At 36.4% G+C, this 23,181-nt stretch overlaps 1 protein-coding gene across 2 annotated transcripts in view; it reads left to right on the top strand.

The window, feature by feature from the left end:
* GRB14 (growth factor receptor bound protein 14) overlaps positions 1-12,438 on the top strand; it is a 132,989-nt gene extending 120,551 nt beyond the window's left edge. For both annotated transcript variants that reach the window (XM_061200828.1, XM_061200821.1), the window contains 6 exons: positions 3,127-3,207; positions 8,106-8,222; positions 8,314-8,386; positions 8,534-8,621; positions 10,808-10,901; positions 12,211-12,438. In XM_061200828.1, coding sequence (XP_061056811.1) covers positions 3,127-3,207; positions 8,106-8,222; positions 8,314-8,386; positions 8,534-8,621; positions 10,808-10,901; positions 12,211-12,357 — 600 coding nt within the window. In that variant the 3' untranslated portion in view covers positions 12,358-12,438. The remainder of the gene's footprint in view (positions 1-3,126; positions 3,208-8,105; positions 8,223-8,313; positions 8,387-8,533; positions 8,622-10,807; positions 10,902-12,210) is intronic.
* The last annotated feature ends 10,743 nt before the right edge of the window (positions 12,439-23,181 follow it).

Below are 23,181 nucleotides of genomic sequence, written 5' to 3'. Positions count from 1 at the left end.
TGCCATAGATTATAATACAGATTGTTAGTTTGAAAACAAATGTGTGTCTAAGAAATGATGAAATGTACTAAAAGCTTTCTTTGTTCTTTCTATATCCAGAATGCTCAGTTTCTGGAAGACTGTCTCCTTCTTACCTTTTTTTTCTCTCGTTTGACTCTTCTCAAAGCCTCTTTCAAGTCACAGATGCCCAGTTTAAAGATGCTCTGTTGTATTAGTTTTCTATAGCTGCTGTAACACATTACCACCAACCTAGTGGCTTAAAACACAAATTTATTATCCTATACCTCTGTCATTCAGAAGTCTGAAATGGGTCTTATTGGCCTAAAAGCAAGGTGTCAACAGGGCTCCATTCTCTTTTGCAGTCTCTAGGGGGAAATCCATTTTCTTGCCCTTTCCAGCCTTTAGAGGCTGCTCATGGCAACTTCCTCCACCCTTAAAGCCAGCAATATCCAGCTGAGTCCTTTCCATGCTGCCATTTTTCTGGTTCTCTCTTCTGGCTCTGGATAAGGACCCTTGTGATTACATTGGATCTACCAGGATAATCAAAATAATCACGTCATTTCAAAGTCAGCTGATTAGGGACTTCCCTGGTGGTCCAGTGGTTAAGAATGCACTTCCATTGCAGGGGGCACAGGTTTGATCCATGGTGGGGGAACTAAGATCCCTCATGCCACACGGCGTGGCCAGAAAATAAATAAATGAAAATAAATGTAAAAAAAAAAAAGTCAGCTGATTAGCACCCTTAATTGTATCTGCAACCTTATTTCCCCTTTGCCAGGTAGCCTAATATATTCACAGGTTCTAGGGGTTAGGGCGTGGACATATATGGGGACCATTATTCTGCTACCACATCTGTGTTCCCTGTTTATTTCAGTTATGGCAAAGTGTTTCCAGATGAGGCTGGAAATAGAGGCCAGCATCAGTGAGGTCCTTTATCATGGAGCCAATGAGAAACCACCACGGTTTCAAATAGGAAAGTGATATGATCTGTTTTACACTTTAAAATAATCAGTTACAGGAAGCCTGGGCCTGCCAGCACAGACACATTTGAGGCTCTCTAATAGGGGCCTGGCAGCTTGTTGTCAGTGGGGCACTGGTTTGATCCCCCTGGCTGGTGCAGCTGGGCTCACCTGGTGTTAGAGGTAGCTTTTGCTCATCTCCTTTGGTTGTCTATCTTGTTATTTCCAGAGTTTATCATTGTACCTAGTAGCGAGGAGCAGGGAAAGACTAGTCTATGTTATGTTGGCTGGACCAGAAGTGTCCTTCTTCTTTTCATTATGTGTTATTTATTAGATATAGCCTCCCCCAAGAATTTGGCCACTTGTTTTATTTTCCTTTCTTTTTCATATACACATGTAAACTCTTCATGTAGCATCAGATAGAGCTATTCCCATTCTCTTTGGAGAAATTCCAGTTACATATAGAATCAGAAAAATCACAAGACTTAGAAAAGGGGAGATTTGCTCATGTACAGTGTCCTAGTTACATGTTGTCTTTTCCCCTTCCCTTCAGTTAGAACTCTGCTAGTTTCTCTCTAACACATTTTGGTCCCTTATCTGCCCCTCCATAGGACAGGGAAATGTTAAGGTGACCCATGTGCTACCCCTTAGCCAGAGTTAACTTTCAACAGCACAGAAGCAACTTCCTAACACCACAGGTACCAGGGACAATACATCTTTGAAGGAAACAGTCTTATTAGTGGGTAGCAGGCTTTTCACTGCAGGTAAATAAAAGGTGTCCAGGCAGCATGTCCTTGTGAAAGTGTGGTTGCAGGCTATTGTATATTCTCCAAATGAACTTGACTAGGAATTAAGCTCCTCTGTCTTCTTTTTAAAGTTACTGTAGGCTTAGAGTTGATTTAAAATAAATTTCATTAGGTCCTATTAATGTCAATCAAACCTTAAATTAAAAAATAATTTTTATAAGTTGGGAAATAATTGGATAAAGAAGTCAACACAGAGAATTTTAAATGACTGTATTCATGTTAAAAGCAAAATCTTGAAAACAGTGACTCCCCTCACCTCCCTCTGATTTTCTGCCTAATTACCAAATATATCCACTTTGCTGCAATTGCTTTTAAGAAAATAGTTTTTAGTAGAGAAACAGCTCTGTTAGAATGTTTAAATGGAATTCATCCTAAGGGTAAGATTGGTTTCCATGGTGTCTCTTCAATCTCTTTTATATCGGACCTACTTTTAAGTTCATAATGGCTCCATGAAATGGAGAGAATTATAGAGGGTAGCAGGAAAAAAAAAAGAAGCCTATCTGTTCCATTGGTTTCTTTTTTTTTTAACGAAGTAACTTAAATCTAAGGGGCTTATCTTCCAGTTTCAGATAGGGACTCCTGCAAGATAAGTTTGGCCATGGCAGTTGGCGTTCTTAATGTTTCTCAAACTAACAATCCAATTACACTCTAGACCCACTTTCCAATTGTAGCCTAGCAGTCCAGTTCTTATGATGCTACCTCTTGAAAGTAAAGCCTCTGTAGTTCTTATCTACTGCTCTTTACACTGTATGCCATGTCTCTGTCTGAAATTAGCCTGATTCCCCACCATTTTGATTTCCCTGAATTTAAAGCCCAAAATTAAACAATGCCCTAAGAGTACTGTTACCAGAGGGTGATACAGTGCCAAGAATCTTCAAAATAGGATCAAGTTTATGGATTACAAAAGACAATGTAATTCATCAATCAGTCATTGAAGAATTATGGTAAATTTTACCCAGGTTTGCTTAGGATGTGTGTCAGATTCTCAGAGTCTTTGTACCATAAAGTCAGGCACCCTTCCCAAGTGAGCTTTCTTATTGCTAAGCTCCAAATGGTTTTGGTGCTATTGACACTAAGAATAATGAGTAGGAATGTCAGTTCCAGATCTTTATATTGTGAGCTAGAACATAAGTGTGGGTCCAAATAAAAAACACTGTCTTTTAAACTGTACTATTTAGGACACTAAAAGTTTACCATTCAAAAGTATGGCTGCTTTACTTCTTTGTTTTAAGGAAAGCTTATAATTTTCAGTTTTTATATTGACGATGTATAATTAATGAAAGTGTTGATTTTCAAAAGTTGTAGTAAAACTCTGTGTAGTAAAAGTGGTGGGAATGTGTTTTTATTTATTTATTCTGCAGTATGGCATGCAGCTGTACCAGAATTACATGCATCCATATCAAGGTAGAAGTGGCTGCAGTTCTCAGAGTATATCACCCATGGTAAGCACCAAGTTTTTGAACCTACATTTTATTTTATATTTACATTAATTTGCAATCACATTACATTATAAATGTACATTTCCATTCTTTCCTTTTGGTCAAGTAAAGTAACTTTTTGGCACCATCCTAGTATCATGTTATATTGAACTATTTTTTTTTGGATTTTATATGATTGCAGCCTATGTGATAAAATCACAATAGTCAGGCACACATGAAGTATTCAATTAAAATAATGTTTTATGTTAAAGAAAAACTTTAAATATTTGAAAGAATTATGAGAGTGATTCTGTGTCATTACATTTGAGGATTAGAAAATAAGATAATTTATAGAACATTGTCCTTGAGATTGTAGATCTTTCTTAATTATTGATTTGATTGTGGGTTTATTTATTTAAATATTAATTCTGGGATTATCATAGCCTGTGAGCTCTTTTGCATTCTGACTTTCTAACAATTAAATTTTTAAAGTTCCAGGTCCTTGAAAAGCATACTGCTCTCCAGGAAACCCAAAAGATGCAAGCCAAAATACAGGTTGTGCATTGCGTTAAGACTAGCACCGCTTCACAGATTTATACTAAATGCCACTTGGATATTTACAGGCAGATACATTTTTTCCCTTCTTTGGGACCTAATTTTAATTTCCTGTGCATTAACACAAGAAATTTATTTCTGAACTCCAAGTTTATGTTCTGCTATTTTTGCTTTTGCTCCTTGAGTATATTAGGAATTCAGAAGTATGAGCCCATGTTACAATCAGCTAATGTGCTACATTTCCACTTAGGTTAAAACATGCGTTTCATGGCTGTGACCAAAGAAGGTGCATTTCCCCACATGTAACGTAGCATATAAAATGCTCAGCTCTAGGACTGAGGCATGAAATAATGTTGATTATGAAGTCTGATAGACTAATATGGAAAAAGAACTCCAATGCTGTAGTTACGTTGCTTTACGTTATGGAAGAGTAACTTTTCATCTTTGTATCATATGACTTTTTAGCCCTAAAATAAGAAACTAAGGAATGTAATGAATTTTTATAAAAGCAATAGCTTTAAGGTGAGAATTTTTACAATTTGCCAGCTTACCGTAATCTTTTAATTCATATATGTATATATGAATAATGAATTTTATTATCTTAATCCTTTCCTAAATCCTTCTAAATTTCTTTTAAAGTTATTAGGATGAGCATGTTAATAGCAGCCATGATTTGGAGGCAGTTATTATTTAGTGTCCTCTTAATCATAGAAAAAAATGTTATAAAGTAAGTACTTTCTAGTCTCAGCACTGTCATTAGTGTACAAATACGGTATTATTCTTGCTTCTTTCCGTTGAAAGTGATCCTACTGTTGATCAGCACGTCTATGGCATATTGGTTAACGTAGCTTTACTTGTTCAGCACCTTGTATAAGAAAAGACATTCCTTGAGTGAATTGGCTGTAAATAGGGATAGAAGGACAAGAGGTTTAAGTCTCTGTGTGATGAGAACAAGGACCTGTCCTGTATCGCAGTTGACATGATCAGAGAGAATAGCATCAAGAATTATATCTCTACTCTTCTTAATTTTCATGAAGGAAACTAAGAAGGTTGGGGAGGTATTTGTGTTTATTTTGGTGTCTATACAGAATCCCAGGATAATTTCTACATTATCATGAAAGAATCAGTGACCTATATCCTGGATGCCAGTGTGTCTCACCTGCCTCTGCTGGTTTTCATTGAGGCCCCATGTTCAAGGACAACAGGGAAAAGTTCACATACTTTAGTTATAGTTTTAAAGGGACAATATTGTCTTCTTCTCCAGGGATTCATTTTGAGAAGGGAAATGAGAAAAAAATTATCATACCATAATGAACATCATAACTATATATAGCACATAATATACATCCCATCAGCCTTTGAAATGAGAATCATCAGCAGATATTTCAAGAAGCCAAATGTATTTGGTCCTTTTTAGGATAATAAAAAGGATTCATTTAAAGGAGCATCTGTTAATATGGTCCTGGCCAGAACACGGGGATGGGACAAACAAGTCAACTGAAGTTCTTATTATTTTTCACATTTGACTCTGAGCTAGACATCCCAAACTGCACTTTCTTCCCTGTACCTCCCATTCCGTGGTACATAAAAGAACCTTAGATAGGGCCTGTTATTATCTTTACCATAAGCGTGACCTTGATTGAGTCACTGCCGTCCTACAGTATAAAATAAGGGGAACAGTTGCATGATCTCTAGAATCGATTACACCTCTGATGTCCTGTGGCTCTGTATGACACTGATGAGAGAACAATGTCTGAGGAAATTCTGTGCCCTCTTACTAAGGCCACAGTGCTACACGTTTATGTAGCTCTTTCAAATGGGGTGACAGGGAGTGAGTGACTACGAGTTGCTGCTTAGCTAAGCTGCCTGAAAAACATTTCATGTTCCAACCTCACTAAAAGTGTTTGGATCTGATCTCAAGGTGTGGTCTGGATAATCCAGGAGATACCCAAGCCTCTTCTTTCTTAAAAAGAGAGGCATGCCATTAAAATCATGGACCCTTTTTTAGGGCTTGCCTATTTATCCCACCAGAAGGAAGAGCTAGAAAAAGGGACAATTATTTGAGAAATACACTGATTCTGAATGTTATCAACATCGCTTTTCTATGTGAAAGAAATTGAGCTGAAAATGACCTTTTGGTTCAAGTCAGATTTTGCTTCACTTCCATTTCTTTGTCCACCAAAGGTAAACTATTAATTTTTCATCCACCACCTGCCATTCAGTAGAAAACATTTTCTATATTCCTGTGTTTTCCCCTAGTGTAGTTAATGTAGCAAATGAAAATACTTATTTGTATCGTAGACTCCCCACTTAGGTCAAGTAATTATGTAACATGGGATCTTATTTTACATTTCAGCCTGTCATATTATAGGAGAAAAATGAAAAAAAGAATAAGAACTGGTTATGTTTACTTTTGTTTCCTAACGGTATTTTTATGTTATCAGAACCTTGTGATTACAGAGCCCATCTTGGCATGTGAAGGCAGAGATATTATAAGGATAAAGCTATCATTATGATTGAGATTAGTTACTCTCTGGCTTGGGCAGGTGGAAGCTTTTCATTAATGTCAGCAAAGCAAAAGTATATCCATCTGGTCCACAGCCCAGCACAGAAGATCATGGGGTGAGAAGGGCAAAGTAAGGTGTGACAGCAAATAGAGATTACAGAGACAGCATCTGTCTGGAAAGAGCAGCTGTCAGTTATGAAGGCTCCTATAACAAATGAAAGATTGCACGCCGGATCTCCAGAAATAAAGATGAACCATAATAAGATTGTGGACCACTACAGCAAGGTTTCAAGAGGAAATAACAAATGCTAATAAAGTGGGATGTATAACGCAGTGATAAATGATCCCCCCCTCCCATTTTTGTATGGACCAGGTTTTGTTTCAAGCAGACATTTGACTAGAGTCTGTTAGACCAAGCAGGGTATGGCTGAATCCATGTGGAGAGAGAGAAAATGGTCTTAAGCCAGGAGTCTCCAGGTGTATGTTGGCTGATCCTTTACAATGAGAACTCCGGTTTTTGCGTTGCTCTTCTATTAATGACGAGTGGGGAAAAACTATTAAACATTGTTCATGCTGGTTTTGGATGTTTTGTCTTTTAAGAGTTTTAATTCTTATCAATTGAGTGACACTTTTTTTAAAAAAACAACATCTTTATTGGAGTATAATTGCTTTACAATGGTGTGTTAGTTTCTGCTTTATAACAAAGTGAATCAGCTACACATTTACATGTATCCCCATATCCCCCTCCCTCTTGCATCTCCCTCCTACCCTATCCCACCCCTCTAGGTGGTCACAAAGCACCGAGCTGATCTCCCTGTGCTATGAGGCTGCTTCCCACTAGCTATCTATTTTACATTTGGTAGTATATATAAGTCCCTGCCACTCTCTCACTTCGTCCCAGCTTACCCTTCCCCCTCCCCATGCTGAGTGACACTCTTAACTGAAGATTCTGACAACTGTTTTTTTTTTTAGGATGCATGACTTGGGTTGGCACACTTTTTAAAAGACGGTTACGAAGTAGAGCCCTAAACAAAGAAAAAAATAAAAATAAGGTCCAGGTTTTGGATGTTTTATTTTCACCTTCAGAGACTATGGATACAAAAAGTAATTCGCAAAAAAGATGACTTTATTACTTGTTTAAAATTATGTTTGTTTAAAGATGTCTTCCTTTTATATCAGTTCTTCTTTTGTCATTCAGACTTATTTTTGCAGCTCTCATTTTGCCATGTTCATGCTCACAAGATGAAAAAACATTCACGTATTAAATCATAGAAATTTTAATATTATGGAGTTATCTGAATTATTTCACTAAATTTCGTTTTCTAAGTTAGAGAAAAGTTGATGTGATAAACTTTTAAAATACATATTGTTGGTTTGTTATAAAATATGGGTACTATTTGTTTCTAAAGAAGTGATGTAAGTCAGTCTGTTACAGCTTTAGTGTATCTTGAATCTTAATAAGTAAATAGATTTGACATTTAAATGATCATTAATGAATCTCAAAGCATAATAGAGCAGTGAGTTTGGAAGTGATGGATCTTCTTAGCCACAGGAAAGGTTATTCTTTTCTAAATATGAAGAGATATGGTTGCTTTAGAAGAAAGACAGACATGCTTACCTTGAAAGCTTTTAATCTCTTTATTCAACACTTAATTCAATGACCTTAACAAATAACTGTATAACTTATTTAACCAAAATATTTTACAGCACCATTTTCTGTTGAATATGTATTGTTAACTTTTTAATTTCCTGCTAGCCACCTTTGGAACCACATCCTAAAATGGAAACGTATTGCCAGCAAAGCACTGAAAGGTAACTTCAAAGATGTTTTCAAGGTAAAAAATGTGCTTTTTTTCCCCAGAGAAGTATATCAGAGAATTCCCTGGTAGCAATGGACTTCTCAGGCCAGAAAAGCAGAGTTATAGAAAATCCCACTGAAGCCCTTTCAGTTGCAGTTGAAGAAGGACTAGCTTGGAGGGTACAAATTAGCTTCATGTTCTTCAAAATATTTATGATTTGAATTTGTTTCTCCCCGAAAGTTAAAATTTGTTTCCCACTTCCTTGCACAGAAAAAAGGATGTTTACGCCTGGGCACTCATGGTAGCCCCACTGCGTCTTCACAGAGCTGTGCCACAAACATGGGTATGTCTCTGCATATTCACTGTGACTAATTGGGTGGCGAGATGTGCATTTAGATGTAGTCATTGCGGGGTTAGGGTAGAAAGTACACATAATTAAATTGTGATCATTTCAAACAAATCTTTGTATTCCTCCACTTTATTTCTTCAGCTATCCACCGGTCCCAACCATGGTTTCACCACAAAATTTCTAGAGAGGAAGCTCAGCGATTGATTATTCAGCAAGGTCTAGTGGATGGGTAAGTTTGATTTTGAGTAGCACTGATTTTGATTTCTCTTATAATCAGTAATGACTTATTCAACACACACAGAGAGTTTTGACTTCAGCTTATTAAAACAGAAGTGACTTTATTCTATAAGGATGGTTGTCATTGAATCCTAGCAATACCTATACAGTACCTGTTACATAGTGTGTGCTTAGTATTTGCGCATAAGGAGAAGATAGCTGAACAGGATGCTCTGCTCTTAACCAGTGATCACTAATATTACCCATTCTGTGCATCTCAGATATTAATTGATGGGGGGAAAACTGAACTTGTTTTGGCGTGTCAACATTTTGATTTGAACAAATAATATGTTTGCAAAGTATGGTTTGTGTCATGACACTATCTTACGTGTTATACATTTTTTTAGGTTTGATGCAGGGTGTGTTAAAGTAAAAAGCTGTTTCTTATATATTTAGACTGTCTTATTTTTTTCTTTTTGTTTACACCCCTATTTTCTTTTCTCTAAATTTTAACAGTTTAAAGGAATATAAACCTATGAAAACAGTACGTTTTGACTCTTCTCATGTTATCTTTTAGTGGGATACCACAGAAGAGACAGGAGAAACAGAAAATTTATTATGCAAGATTTATGATCTAAAGAATTTTCTTTTTCTCAGATTACTCAGTATTTCAGATATCAATACTTCCTATAATACTAGCTGAATTCTCTTCCCAAATGCAATACAAGTTAAGGAGCTTGTATTGAGGTTTGGATGAGAAATAAAACCAGCATCAATTTAAACAAGTGGTAATGGGATCTTATATCTTCATGGGTTGGCTTAAGATGATGGCAAAATTTCAAGGTGATTTAATACTGACATTTGGATAAAAATGCACCTTCACATGGAAGATTATTAATAGCAAGTCAGCATTTCAGTAGACTCTAAATAAGAAAAGATTTCAATATACTTCTCTGCATGGAACACGGTCTTTTCAGATATAAATCTGAGCAATCAGCAGAATTACCATCTAAGGCCAAGAAAAGAAATAAATCACAAAGAATTGTCAAAATGTTTTGGAGGATTATAATTTCCCTTATTTCTGAGCCCATTTTTTGTAAATTGAATGAAATAATTGCATAAAGAATGACAGTATCTTTATTTTTTTTAATTTTTAATTAAAAAATGGGTTATTTGGGGTATTCTTTTGGAAAGATGTGATGATGCCAGGCAATCCACTAGGTGGTAGTGGTGTTCTACTCAGGAATGGGGAGAGAATTAAGCTTGATTGACCAGTGAAACTCCCTTTTGTCCCATCTCCTAGAGATGTAATGTCGGAACCTCACACAGCACAGATGAAATGGATAATCTCATCAGACATCTGTGATGGCTCAGCTTTGGCTGTCTCTTCGCCCAGGCACAGTGAGATTAGTATTGGAGTCACCAGTGGGGACTGTTTGCACAGTCTGTTTGCCAACAATTAATATAAAGCTGGTTATGCACTGAATTGCCAGTTAAGAATCCACGCCTGGCAGCATTTTTCTCAGGCCATTAGGCCATGTTTTGTTTTTCTAGCCTGTTATAGAGGCTTTTCTGCTGCATTCTTCAAGGTTAAATTACATGTTGTTTGGGTGTTTCTTTTACTTAAAATATTTTGCTCAAACATTTAATAAATGATTTCAGGATTGATTTTTTAGAATATATTCATTTCTCACTTTCTGTTGTGTATGTAATAGTAGGAACCAGAATCAAAAGAAAGGATCCAGTGTAGAAGAGGGAGTTAAAAATTATTTCACTCTAAATAATTTTCTTTTTTTAGGGCCTAACATGACCCGGAAGTTAAAATAACAATATGCTAATGGCTTATTCTCTGTACCAAAGAGTTACATGTGAATACCCAGCTTTCCCAGTGGAAAAAGGACGTAGCACTAATTATTGATGCCAGCATAGCATTATACTGGTTATTGTGAGCAAGCAATCTGACAAATGGCTGTGTATTTATCCTACTAAAATTAAATTAGCTCTGATGATAGTTTTATAGTATAAGGTTTATGTTATACCATATTGTGTACCATGTTGGATAATCCCATCATTGAATACATAGTAAAGGAAAACTCTGGCTACATTTATGAATATACTTCCTGGATTTGGTACAGGCTATATTTCTATGAAATCCATGAGTAAATGTAGAAAAATATTGAAATCCTTCTCTCTCTTTAGAGTTTTCTTGGTACGGGATAGTCAGAGCAACCCCAAAACTTTCGTACTGTCAATGAGTCATGGACAAAAAATAAAGCACTTTCAAATTATACCAGTAAGTAATTTGTGATTTCATATTCGTATATTAAAGATGATCTTAATGCATAAGCTTTTGGAAACTTTAGTTTTTTTTGCTTCTTTTATTAAATATAATTTGGGAACTTGTGCTTTGACTAGAGTTAAGTTTGGCAGAAATGGTTTTATGAGCCTGAATTAATATAAGAAATACAGGAATTGCAAAAATTAAATTTCCCTTTTCCCATGAAATATGATTTGGTAATATTGTATAGACCCCATGCCACCTATTGTTAAAAGGCCACTGAAAATTCCTTCTCCTGAATTCCTCTAATGGTTCTTTAAAAATCGTTATTTTCAAGCCCTTTCTCCTCTCTTGTCCCAAAAATTTTTTTTGGTGTTTTTTGTAGTTTTGTTTTTAATCATTATGGATAGGTACACAGGTGTTGTGGAACTGGAGATCATTATTTAAACTATTCTGAGCACATTAAAAAATTTCCTGTAATTCTGCTTTCATGTGGCACAACTTGCTTTGGGATTTTTTTGTTGCTTCTGCTGCTTTTGTGTGTGTATGTGTGTGTGTGTGTGTGTGTGTGTGCACGTGTATGTATGCATGTGGTCTGTGTATTGGAACCAGATAGTGTGGAACAGAGATTCAGTCTACTTTCAAGAAAGTATTACATCAGATTGCTAAGTTGCTAGTGTTTTCTTTTTTTTGAATGACCTCTTTTTGGAACTATCTAAAGTCCATGTGAAGTTATCTTCCCCACTTCATTGATTATGTGAGCGATGTCCCTGGCACGTATGAATTGCTTAATGCCTGAAGATCTCACTGCAGAAAACAAAAACAGAAAAACCCCAAAATGCTGTCATTCCACTAACACAATATTTGATTTCTCCAGAATCAGTTTACTGATACAAATTATGGTGAATATTCATTTTTAATATATTAAGTAAGGCTTTAGGTAGACAACTACTAGAAATGGAAATTAATTTCTGTAGGTGGGAGTATTAAAATCTTTTGTTTACTTTTACACTGAATAGTGCCGATTTCTCACTGTGTACTGTATTGATTCAGAATAATCCTACTATTCTAACTACTGAATGTTAAGAGAATTTAGAGACAGAGAAAGTAGAGCCACACTGCTTACCTTAGGATCAGATGGTATTTCTTTTAAATGCAAGTGAAGTTACAAAGAAGAAGTGGACATGCCATAACATTCTTTTCATTGTCCTTTAGTATTATAAACACATCAATTTTGGCATTTAAAGATGCAGTATGCAATAGAATATGATTGTCTTTCTGGGTATTTTGCACTTCTTACCAGTTGTTGTTTTTCCTGTTGCAGGTGGAAGATGATGGTGAAATGTTCCACACCCTGGATGACGGGCACACAAGATTTACGGATCTAATCCAGCTGGTGGAGTTCTATCAACTCAATAAGGGCGTTCTTCCTTGCAAGCTGAAACATTATTGTGCTAGGATTGCACTTTAGCCAAACAAGAAGTGACTTGTTAAACTGCTGAAGAAAAAGGACTCAAGAAAAAGAAAGACCATAAATAAGGGTGAAAGTATTGCCATGGTGAAAAGAATCTATTTCTCTTACAAGTTACAAAAAATAGTTTGTGCATTACAAATAAGTAAAGATTTGGATTGACATTACCTTCATCATTGAAATATTAATTAGTTAAAATTAAACCTCCAAAAAAAAATAATCTGGTGTGTTCTTGTGTGATTTTCCATTACTATAATATTTTCTTCAAATATGCACATTTTAAACATCTTTCTGTCCTTATTTACTATAGCAACATTAGAATTCTCAACCACAAAATATGAAAAAAAGTTGGGGCTCAGAATGAATTATTTGTGGACTGAATTTCAATTAACTACTGTTTTTGTAACTTAAGAAGTATGATAAAAACTTGCGTTAACAATTAAAAGAAGCTACTCACAACCTGTTAATAAAACTAAAAACTGGGCTTCCCTGGTGGCGCAGTGGTTAAGAATCTGCCTGCCAATGCAGGGGACACGGGTTCCAGCCCTGGTCTGGGAAGATCCCACGTGCCGCGGAGCAACTAAGCCCGTGAGCCACAACTACTGAACCTGCGCGTCTGGAGCCTGTGCTCCGCGACAGTGAGAGGCCCACGCACCGCGATGAAGAGTGGCCCCCACTCGCCGCAACTGGAGAAAGCCCTCGCACAGAAACGAAGACCCAACACAGCCAAAAATAAATAAATAAATTTATATAAAAAAAAAAAACTACAAACTATTTCGAATTGTATATTTTCTGAGTTTATTATAACCTTAAAATCAAATCATATTTTGAAATAGCAGCTTAAAATTATTTTGAAGTATTGATATATTGATTTTTTTCAGGATGACTTTTATTACATATTAAATTATTAATTATACTATAATATTTACACTGATATTGTACCTATTAGTGACACGTTATATTCACTGCATTTTTTTCATTCACTTAAGGATTGACTGGAACTATCTACTTGTTTTTAAGGAAATGATTAAAATATAGAGGGGATTTATATAATTTGCACATGCTTTCTCATGGCATGTAATCTGTCACAGTGTAACATTTTTCACATTAATATTTCACATTTGCCCCACGCTGTAACTTTCAGAAGTTTCTTTAGATCCTTATACAACTAGATGATTAACCTGATCAAAATGTTAAAATCAAAGATGCAAAATCTATTAAGATCCGAATAGGTAAATCCATGCTATTCTCTTTGCCTACTCCCTTTTCATCATCTTACCTTGGCAATGTCAGTATGGAAAAGGTTTTGGAAACGTGAGGCACCCACCTCCCTTATCACCTCACTGAGACCATCTAGAAAGTTTTCGCTGGGATTTATAACTCTATTTTTCCTACTTTTTGTGAGAAGGGTATTCACTGTTCTAAAAAAAGATGAGAAATAAAACATTAAATAAATGTTAAAATCATACAAAATATTGCTCATCTCCTCTGATCCTCGTAACAACATTTTGGGAAAGTTAAGAAGTTTTTTAAGAACAATATTTCAAAAATGCATACTGTAGTTTTAAATAAAAGCTATTCATGTTTGGTAATAGAGTATCTGAAAACATTCATACAATGCTAATAAAATCAATTATTACTGAAAAAGAAATACTGGCAGAATTTTAAAAATACTCAATTTGCTTTTAGCCAAAGCAAACCTAATTCTTAAAACACTGAAACTTAGAACATAAATCTGATGCTATAAAATATCGATCTGGTGTCTACAAAGGCTTGAATGACACATAGGACCCCTAAATAGAGGAGCAAGAGGTAAACACACTTGACCCTTTCAACCTTGTAGAGTATCTCTGATTATTTCTGACTTATTGCTGATTTATAAAAATACTTTGTGTTTTGAACTGATATGCATTTTCTTATTTTGCACCAGGGTCAAATAATTGACAATATCAGAAAATATAATATTTTAAATGCTAGACTCTCATAAATTGACCAATTTGTGCTTGTCTTTGTTACTTGTGCCTCTAACTTCATTCACAATCTAAATTTATTATTGTGGAGCCCAGATTTTGTACGTAATTGCTCATTTTGGTCTTAAAGCATGAGCCAAGAAAAATTATTGAGGAAAGGCTGACATTATCCTTCCTGATTCCTTCTGATAAAAGGTTTTGAACACGTGTGTATGTATGTAAATCTTATATGAAATTAAATCTGAGAGTGTCAGACACATCAAGAGTTAGTACAGTATTAAAATGGATTTCCAAGAAAAATGTGAATTACCTTTGGATTATTTTTCGTTTTGGTTTAGCCAAGTTTTGCTATCTTGCACCATTTTAGAGTGGGATTAGGTCAGATTAGCTCTATGTTTTCTTCTTTTTTTCTTTTCATTATGTTGGAGTTAGTATACTTTATTCTCCTAGAAAGAAAAAAACCCCAGCAGATCTGGTCCACATTGTTCTTTTTCATTTTTTTAAATGGAAGAATTATTTATTTTGAAACATTCAGGAAACCTAGGTCAAACAAGATAAAAATTATGAGTGTTTCAATTCAGAATAATTACTTGTTTCACATGTATAATGGTGCAAAGACCTGACTGATTTGAGTATATTAGTTGGAGATTTTTATCTTAGCTCTATTTTAGGGTGGTCAGCATCAGTTAATCAGAGGCCCATGGGGTCTCTAGCTTCTGATCACCAACAGTGCCAACTCTACATATGGTAGTTGTGTTATGGTAGGGATATCAGACTATCACCTGGATTATGATTTCTCTGAAGAGGAAAGATTATCATTGGTTATGGTTACAATTTGGTGTTTCAAGCTGGCTCCATATTTAGAAAGCTCTTCCCTCTATTGCCAGGCATTCTTAAGCTTTTCTGTGCCTTGGATCCATCTAGCAGCCTGGTGAAATTTATGGACCCTCTTCACAGAATGCCTTTAAATGCAGAAAATAAATAGAATTTCAAAGCACAGTAATTATAGAAACATAACTGTACAATTGTATATGTAGGTGGACCCCGGGTGGAAATGCTGCTGTAGCGTGGCCTGCTGTGTCTCCTGGCTGTGTTGACTGTTGTCCATATAAAGCCTCTAGTTTTCTGTCTCACGTTCTGTAGGGAATACAGGAGCTGATTCTCAGTCAGTGTTAACCCACACCAGTGGGGCACAGAGTAGTTTGCTTGAGATGCAGGGTTCTTGTAACACTTATTGAACACTCAACCAAACCTTCATACCTGCCTCTTGTGGGATTATCACCTCCTGCCAGCGCTGGCTCCTACACTTTTACCATCTGTGACACTTAGGCATGCTCATAACCAGGGCACTGCTTGTAATGTCTCTAACTGCATGTATCTCAGACCACAAATTATAGATGTGAACAAGAGAAAGGCAAGCGTTTGGGCTGAGCACATAACTGTACTCACCCAAAACATCATTGCAGAGATCCCTCAATTTGAGAAAGGGATCTGAGTGAATTTTTAACCAGCATAAATACTTGTTTCTACAGTGGGGTATCAGGTGACTAGAAGATTGAAAACCTGCTCCAGAGACCCCCACCTAGACAACACAGGAATTGAGCTAACACATGGCTGAGTGGAGGAAGAAAAAAGGACTCCTAGGTGATGGTGCATCTCTGGGAAATTAGTAAACTTTCACTGAATGAATGTGTCCCTGGTTGTACACTTAGAGTGGATTCTGCTCCCCTCAGAAGCTCTTGTAATGTTGGCAATCTGATTAGGAGCTGAAAACAATGCTGTCACCTTGTGTGCTTGTTAAGTTCACTTCAGCATGTACTGAGTGCCTATTATGTGAAAGGCACTTTTAGAGATGCAGAATTGAATATTAGAGTATTGGATACACAAATATGTGTCCTAGAAGCCAAGCTGGATAAGTGTTATAAATACAATGGGAGAGAGACATTGGTTACACTTGCTGGGAATGATGGGAAGAATGAGATGGGTCCTGGAAGGCCTGTAGGATTTATATTTACAAAACCTTGGAGAAACAGCTGACAGTGTCGTCAAAGGGGGAGTGGCAATGTCAGGCAGCATGGAAAGTGCACAGATTGAATTTAAGAGTTTTTCAGCAAATGATAGCTTCATTGTAACTGAAGTACACAGGGCATGTGACAGAGGGGAAGGCCATGGCTAATAGGACTGGAAAGGCAAGCTTGGCAAAGTGGTTTACATTTTAGTTAAGGAAAGCCATGGCCAGGCACCCCATTTCATTTTTACCTGGTTGAAATCAGGAATGGGCTTTATTAGTCTTTTTATCTCTTTTAAACCAAAGAGCTCATCAAGAAGCCATTGCAATAGTCTGGGCAATAATCAGGAGAGCCTGCTCTAGACCCATGGGCATGAAAAAGTGATTTTATGGAGTGGGGAATCATCAGTGTTATCATCAGACATTGGAGAAGCAAAGGGAGGAGTTGAAAATTATGAGTAGGTTTAGGGCCAAAGAAACTAGGAAGACTGTGATCATTATGATGGTAACAAAGTTCCAATTTTAACAGATGTCACTGGAATTCTTCGAAAAATAATTCTCTTTATTTAGAACCTCTTTATATAGGAAGGTGAGCCTGAAGGCTTGATGCTGAAAAAAATAGGTAAGTACAGAGAACTTCATCTTGCATTGGAAGATAATTTGGGCATGGAAGTGGACTGGGGAGGCAGCAACAGAATGAATCAAGGGGCCTAATGAGATGGTGGGAGGCTGGAAGCTGAGGAGAAAGATGGCCGTTGGCAAAGTCCTGAGACCAGGTGGTAAAAAAGACTCTTAAGAACATGGATATTGAGGACATATTTCTTGGGATGTTTGCTGTGTGGTTCTACAATTTAACAACCTTTCATTTTCCCAAACCTGATATGAAGTCTCCACACATACAAATGATTTGGAAGAGAGTTGTGGTAGAAAGTCCAGAGAAAGGACCATGCTCCACATCAAGGTTTAGGTGGAACGCAAGCAAATAAAATTTCAGCAGAAATAGGAAATTCAAACAACAGGGACAAATGTCAGAAATTTTGAGTTGGGCTTTGGCCTTCCAAGTAGATGTAGTTTGTTTTACAACAACCAAAAAGCAGTCCGCCCTCAGCTAAGATATAATTTTCACTTTCTGTAATCGTTACAAAAAAATCACCCTTTGTTTGCCTTAGCAGCAACCCTAACTCATTCCCTGCCCTCCCCCTTTATAATGTACCTTCTTGCGCATCACCGTTTCTTCACTTGCTGTGACTCAATCGCTGACATTCCCCCCTACCTCCCTGAAACTGTGTAGCCACATAAAAGGAAAAAATTCAGACCTTTCTTACATGCTCTTTCAGCAACTTTGGTGCTGCTAACCACTCTCTCCTTCTTGAACCATTCCCTTCTTTTGTTTTCCGTGTCAACAAAATCCTTACATTCTTCCTATCCTGCTGGATGCCTCTTCTTGGTCTTCTTTACAAACTTGTTGCCCTTTTTGCTCATCCCTTAAATCTTGCTATGCTCAGCTACGTCCTAGGATTAATTTCCCTCCCTCCTTATTTTACTCCAACCCTGTAGACTCTTTCCTTTATTCTCATGGCTTCACATACCGTCTTAAGTGGCTTTAAAACTTGTGCCTCCTTTCTGAACTTTAGATCCATTTATTCGGCTACTTGTTCAACCTCTCCATTTGTGTATCTTATAGTTACATCAAACTCTACATTTCTATGGATCTCTTTATCTTCCCTCAAGACCTGATCTCCTCCAGAGCTTCACAGCTCAGTAACCGTGCTACCACCAGCTTTCCAAACAGCAACCTAGAAAGTATCAAGTGCTGTAAACTGTCAATTGTATCTGTGTATTTCTCTCCACTTCCATTGCCATTGCACAGATCTGGGCCACTTTCTTTCCTAGACTACTATAGCAGATTCTTGGATGGTCTTTCTTTTTCTGATCTTTCTCTATACCCTCCCTCCTCAAGTTCATTCTATACTCTACAGAGTGATCTCTCAAAAATACTTGATCATACCACTCACTCCCCTACTTAAAAACTTCAATGGCTTCCTACTGCCTTTGGATAAAGCCTTTTTAAAAGGGCTATGAGGCTTTCATGATTTGGCCTTTGTATTTCCAGCATTATCTTTAGCCACTCTTCCTTGCATTCTATTTTCCAGCTAGCCAATTCCCTGAAATAGACTCTATTCTGACATGTTTTCTTTGGCTTTGGCCCTTGCACATACTGGTCCCTTTATCTTGAACACATTTCTTTACCGTTCTCTCCAACCCAGGTAACCCTTTCCCCCTTTTGGGGCTTACGTAACATACTATTTCTTCCGGAAAATTTTCTTGACTATAGATTAGGTTAGGTTACCCAACAATATGTTCCTCCCACTTTTCTGTTACAATGCTTGTCACACTCTATTGAATTAGTCATTAATTTTTGTTTTCTCTATTAAGTCTAAGTTCCTGGCAAGAAAGGACTTTGTTCATGGTTGTAGCCTCAGAATTTAGCAGAGTATCTAAGGCAGATATTAAGTGCTCAATAGAGATTTGTTGAATGAATCAATACAATGATGAGGAGGAACAGAATATAAGATCAGTTTTTTAACTCCTAAATCTGGAGTTCCTATGGAACATCCATGAGGAAATGGTTTCAGACATTATAAGATAAAAGTCAGAATTCAGGTATACCCTGTGATCATTTACCTAATCATGATAATGATGATATTTCAGTTTCCCTCCATCCTTATTTTATTCTCCTTCATTGAAAATTTATACTTATTAAAAATTGCTTTCACATTGAATTCAGTTGAAAACATCCAGAATTCTGATCGTGTTTTTCTGGGCTGGTGGCATGGTATCTCTCCTATTCTGCTTTTAAAAACTGCTGGAGTCTCAGTACTCAGCAAACCTATAAATTCAATACAACCCTCATCAAGATCCTACTGGATTTTTTCCCATGCTGTAGTAATGATTCTAACTTTGTCCAGAAAAATAAACATATAAGAACAGCCAACAGTACTTAGAAAACAGTGGGGTGTTGCTCTAACATATTAAAACGTACATAAAGTAAGAGTGATTAAAATAATTTATCAAACAACTAATGTGATTATTGTGTAATTGAAACTGAGCAACCTGTTTTTGGTTGTTGTTGCTGAGGACTCACAAGAGAAGAAAGCTACTCTTTTTCCTATCCTTACTTCAGAAAGCAGAGACTAACATTGTGATTGTAAATATCTGAGCTACCCTCACACCTGAAAAGAGGTGGTAAAACCTTGTCTTTTAGAAGTATTGAAGGGTAGTAAAAGCTAGATTATCCAAAGAGGAGAAAAGGGATTTATTTGTATGTTGCAAGAAGTGGAAATGGCCTAACCAAAGGGGAGATAAATATAGTCTAGCTGAAATTGAGAAGCAGATGGTGGTTTGGGTTTTACTTTTGAGGAGCAGAAATCTGTGTCCCTCTTATCCACAGCTCTGTGGATGGGCAGATGATTGGAGAATGCCTGGGAGATGAGACTCTAAGTATTTTATCTCAGAGAGCAGAGACAAGGGCTTCTGTGGCAGAACCTGGAGACAGGAGACTGCTCAGAGCGCCAAGGGTAACCTGATGGCAGAAGATCCATGTGACAGCAACATATTTTAGCAAAAGGATCAAATGGTGCTAATTGCCAAAGAGGAAGATCAAGCCACAGCCTTTGGTGCCTGGGACCGTGCCTTGGATTTCTATAAAGGTAAAGTTGGCTGCACTCAAGTGTCATTGAGCAAATTCACATTTCTTTAAAATGGAAAAGAGAAGCCAAAGAAAGAATAAAGAATATGCATGGAATTAGAATCAATGAGGAAACAGTTGAGTTTTTTAGGTTTGATGGGACAACTAGTATTTCACAACTCCCTACTTTACTCTTTACACCATAATAAATTTCAGATAGTTCAAAAACCTAAACATAAAATATGAAGTCATAAAGAACTGGAAAAATTATAGAGGAATATTTCTGTAAAACTGTGGTTGTATTTGATCATTAAAGCCAGAAATAAAAGAAGCACTGAAACATACAAAGTTAAAATCTATACAAAAAAGGAATACCACCACCATAAATAAGGCTTAATAACAAAAGAAAAATTTGATAAAATATTCATAACATTATTAACAAAAAATAAGATTAACATTGCTATTGTGCGAAATGCCTTTACATATCAATAAACAAGACATGCATTCTAAGAGAAAAAAGGCAAAGAAATAACTAACAGCCAATTTAAAAAAATAGATCGCCAATTTACATATAAAAAGAAGTTCAGTCTTATTAGCATTCAGGAACTAAAATTTAAATTTTGATCAGTTATTTCTTTTCCAAATAGATTGGCATAAAGTATTGTCAAGGAGGGAAACATTAAACATCCCCACCATGTTATTGGTGGGAATTTCAAGTGCTCCATACTTTTGGTAGAATAGTTAGGCAATATTTTGTTTGAGATTTAAAAATTGAGATATAACTGACATATAACATTTTATTAGTTTTAGGTATACTCAAATACACAATTTGTTATATGTATATATTGTGAAATGATTACCAAAATAAACTCATCCATCACTACCCAGAGTTACAATTTTTTTCTTGTGAAGAGAACTTTTAAGATCTACTCTCTTATCAACTTTTGAATATATAATACAGTATTGTTAACTATAGTCACCATACTATGAATTACATCCCCAGGACTTACTTATCTCATAACTGAAAGTTTATGCCTTTTGACCACCTTCACCTCTTTCACCCAACCACCCCACACCTCTGGAAACCACTAATCTGTTCTCTGTATCTATGAATTCAGTTTTTTTTAGATTCCATCATTCAGTATTTGTCTTTTTCTGTCTGACTTATTTTGCTTAGTATAATGTCCTCAAGGACCATCCATATTGTTGAAAATGGCAGGATTTCCTTATTCTGTGGCTGAATAATATTTGGCAATATATACATAAAATAGAAAATGTGAATTCCACTTTATCGAGAAACTCTATTTCTAGAAATTTATTCTAAGGAGAAAATTGGTCAAATAGTGTATCTAAATGTACTCATCAATTAGTTTGTTCACTTATTCATTCACACAACAGATATTTTGTTGGTGCCCACTGTATGCTTGACTATGAACAACTGATGTATATAAAAGACACAATCACTGATCTTGTGGAGCTTATGTTCTGGTTAAAGATATGGACAAAACAGAGAAAACAAATTAAAAATAGATTCAAATGACGTGTAAGGAACTACTAACAAGAATAAGAGAATAATGGGTAATGTACATTAGATAAGATGGCCAGAGAAGACCTCTCTGGGGAAGTGTCATTTAAGGGGAGACAAATAATTAAATATATTTACAATATATAAACAATGTTTATATATTTTGTTCTATGGTTGAAGAGTTTTCCAAGCAGTGAAAAGAACACATGCAAAAGCCCAAGGTAAAACAAAACATTATGTACTTGAGGAACAGAATGGTTGGGCGTGGTGTGGAAGGAGTGAGTAGCACAGATGATAGTAAAGACAGGTAACATTCAGATCATACAGGTCCTTTTAGGCAGGCCATGAAAAGGAATTTGGATTCTATTCTAAGGGTAATGGAAAGCCTTTGATGGCTTTTTCTTTTAATTGGAGTGAAATTGCTTTACAATGTTGTGTTAGTTTCTGCTGTACAATGAAGTGAATCAGCTATATGTATACCTATATCCCCTCCTTCTTGGACCTCCCTCCCACCCATCTAGGTTGTCACAGAGCACCGAGCTGAGCTCCATGTGCTATACAGCAGGATACAGCATGTATCCTGCTGTATAGCACATGCTATACAGCATGTGCTATCTATTTTACACATGGTAGTGTATTTATGTCAAACCTAATCTCCCAATTCATCCCACCCTCCCCTTCCACCGGTGTCCACATGTCTGTTCTCTATGTATGTCTCTATTCCTACCCGACAAATAGGCCGATCTGTACCATTTTTCTAGATTCCACATATATGCGTTAATATATGATATTTGTTTTTCTCTTTCTGGCTTACTTCACCCTGTATGACAGACTCTAGGTCCATCCATAACTCTACAAATGACCCAGTTGTGTTCCTTTTTATGGCTGAGTAATATTCCATTGTATATATGTACCACATCTTCTTTATCCATTCATCTATCGTTGGACATTTACGTTGTTTCCATGTCATGGCTATTGTAAATAGTGCCGCAATGAACACTGGGGTACATTGTCCTTTTGAATTATGGTTTTCTCAGGGTATATGCCCAGTAGTGGGATTCCTGGGTCATATGGTAGTTCTATTTTTAGTTTTGTTTTTTTTAAATTTAATTTATTTTTTTATATAGCAGGTTCTTACTAGTTACCTATTTTATACATATTAGTGTATATATACCAATCCCAGTCCCCCAGTTAAACCCACCACCCCCCGGCACTTCCCCCCTTGGTATCCATACGTTTGTTCTCTACATCTGTGTCTCTATTTCTGCCTTGCAAACCAGTTCATCTGTACCATTTTTCTAGATTCCATATATACGTGTTCATATACGATATGTGTTTCTCTCTTTCTGACTTACTTCACTCTGTATGACAGTCTCTAGGTCCATCCACGTCTCTACAAATGACGCAATTTTGCTCCTTTTTATGGCTGAGTAATATTCCATTGTACATATGCACCACATCTTCTTTATCCATTCATCTGTCGATGGGCATTTAGGTTGCTTCCATGACCTGGCTACTGTAAATAGTGTGGCAATGAACATTGGGGTGCATGTGTCTTTTTGAATTATGGTTTTCTCTGGGTATATGCCCAGTAGTGGGATTGCTGGGTCATATGGTAATTCTATTTTTAGTT

The sequence above is a fragment of the Eubalaena glacialis genome, chromosome 1, assembly GCF_028564815.1.
Source record: "Eubalaena glacialis isolate mEubGla1 chromosome 1, mEubGla1.1.hap2.+ XY, whole genome shotgun sequence".
Classification (NCBI taxonomy): Eukaryota; Metazoa; Chordata; class Mammalia; order Artiodactyla; family Balaenidae; genus Eubalaena; species Eubalaena glacialis.
This window is presented reverse-complemented; position numbering and strand designations above follow the sequence as displayed.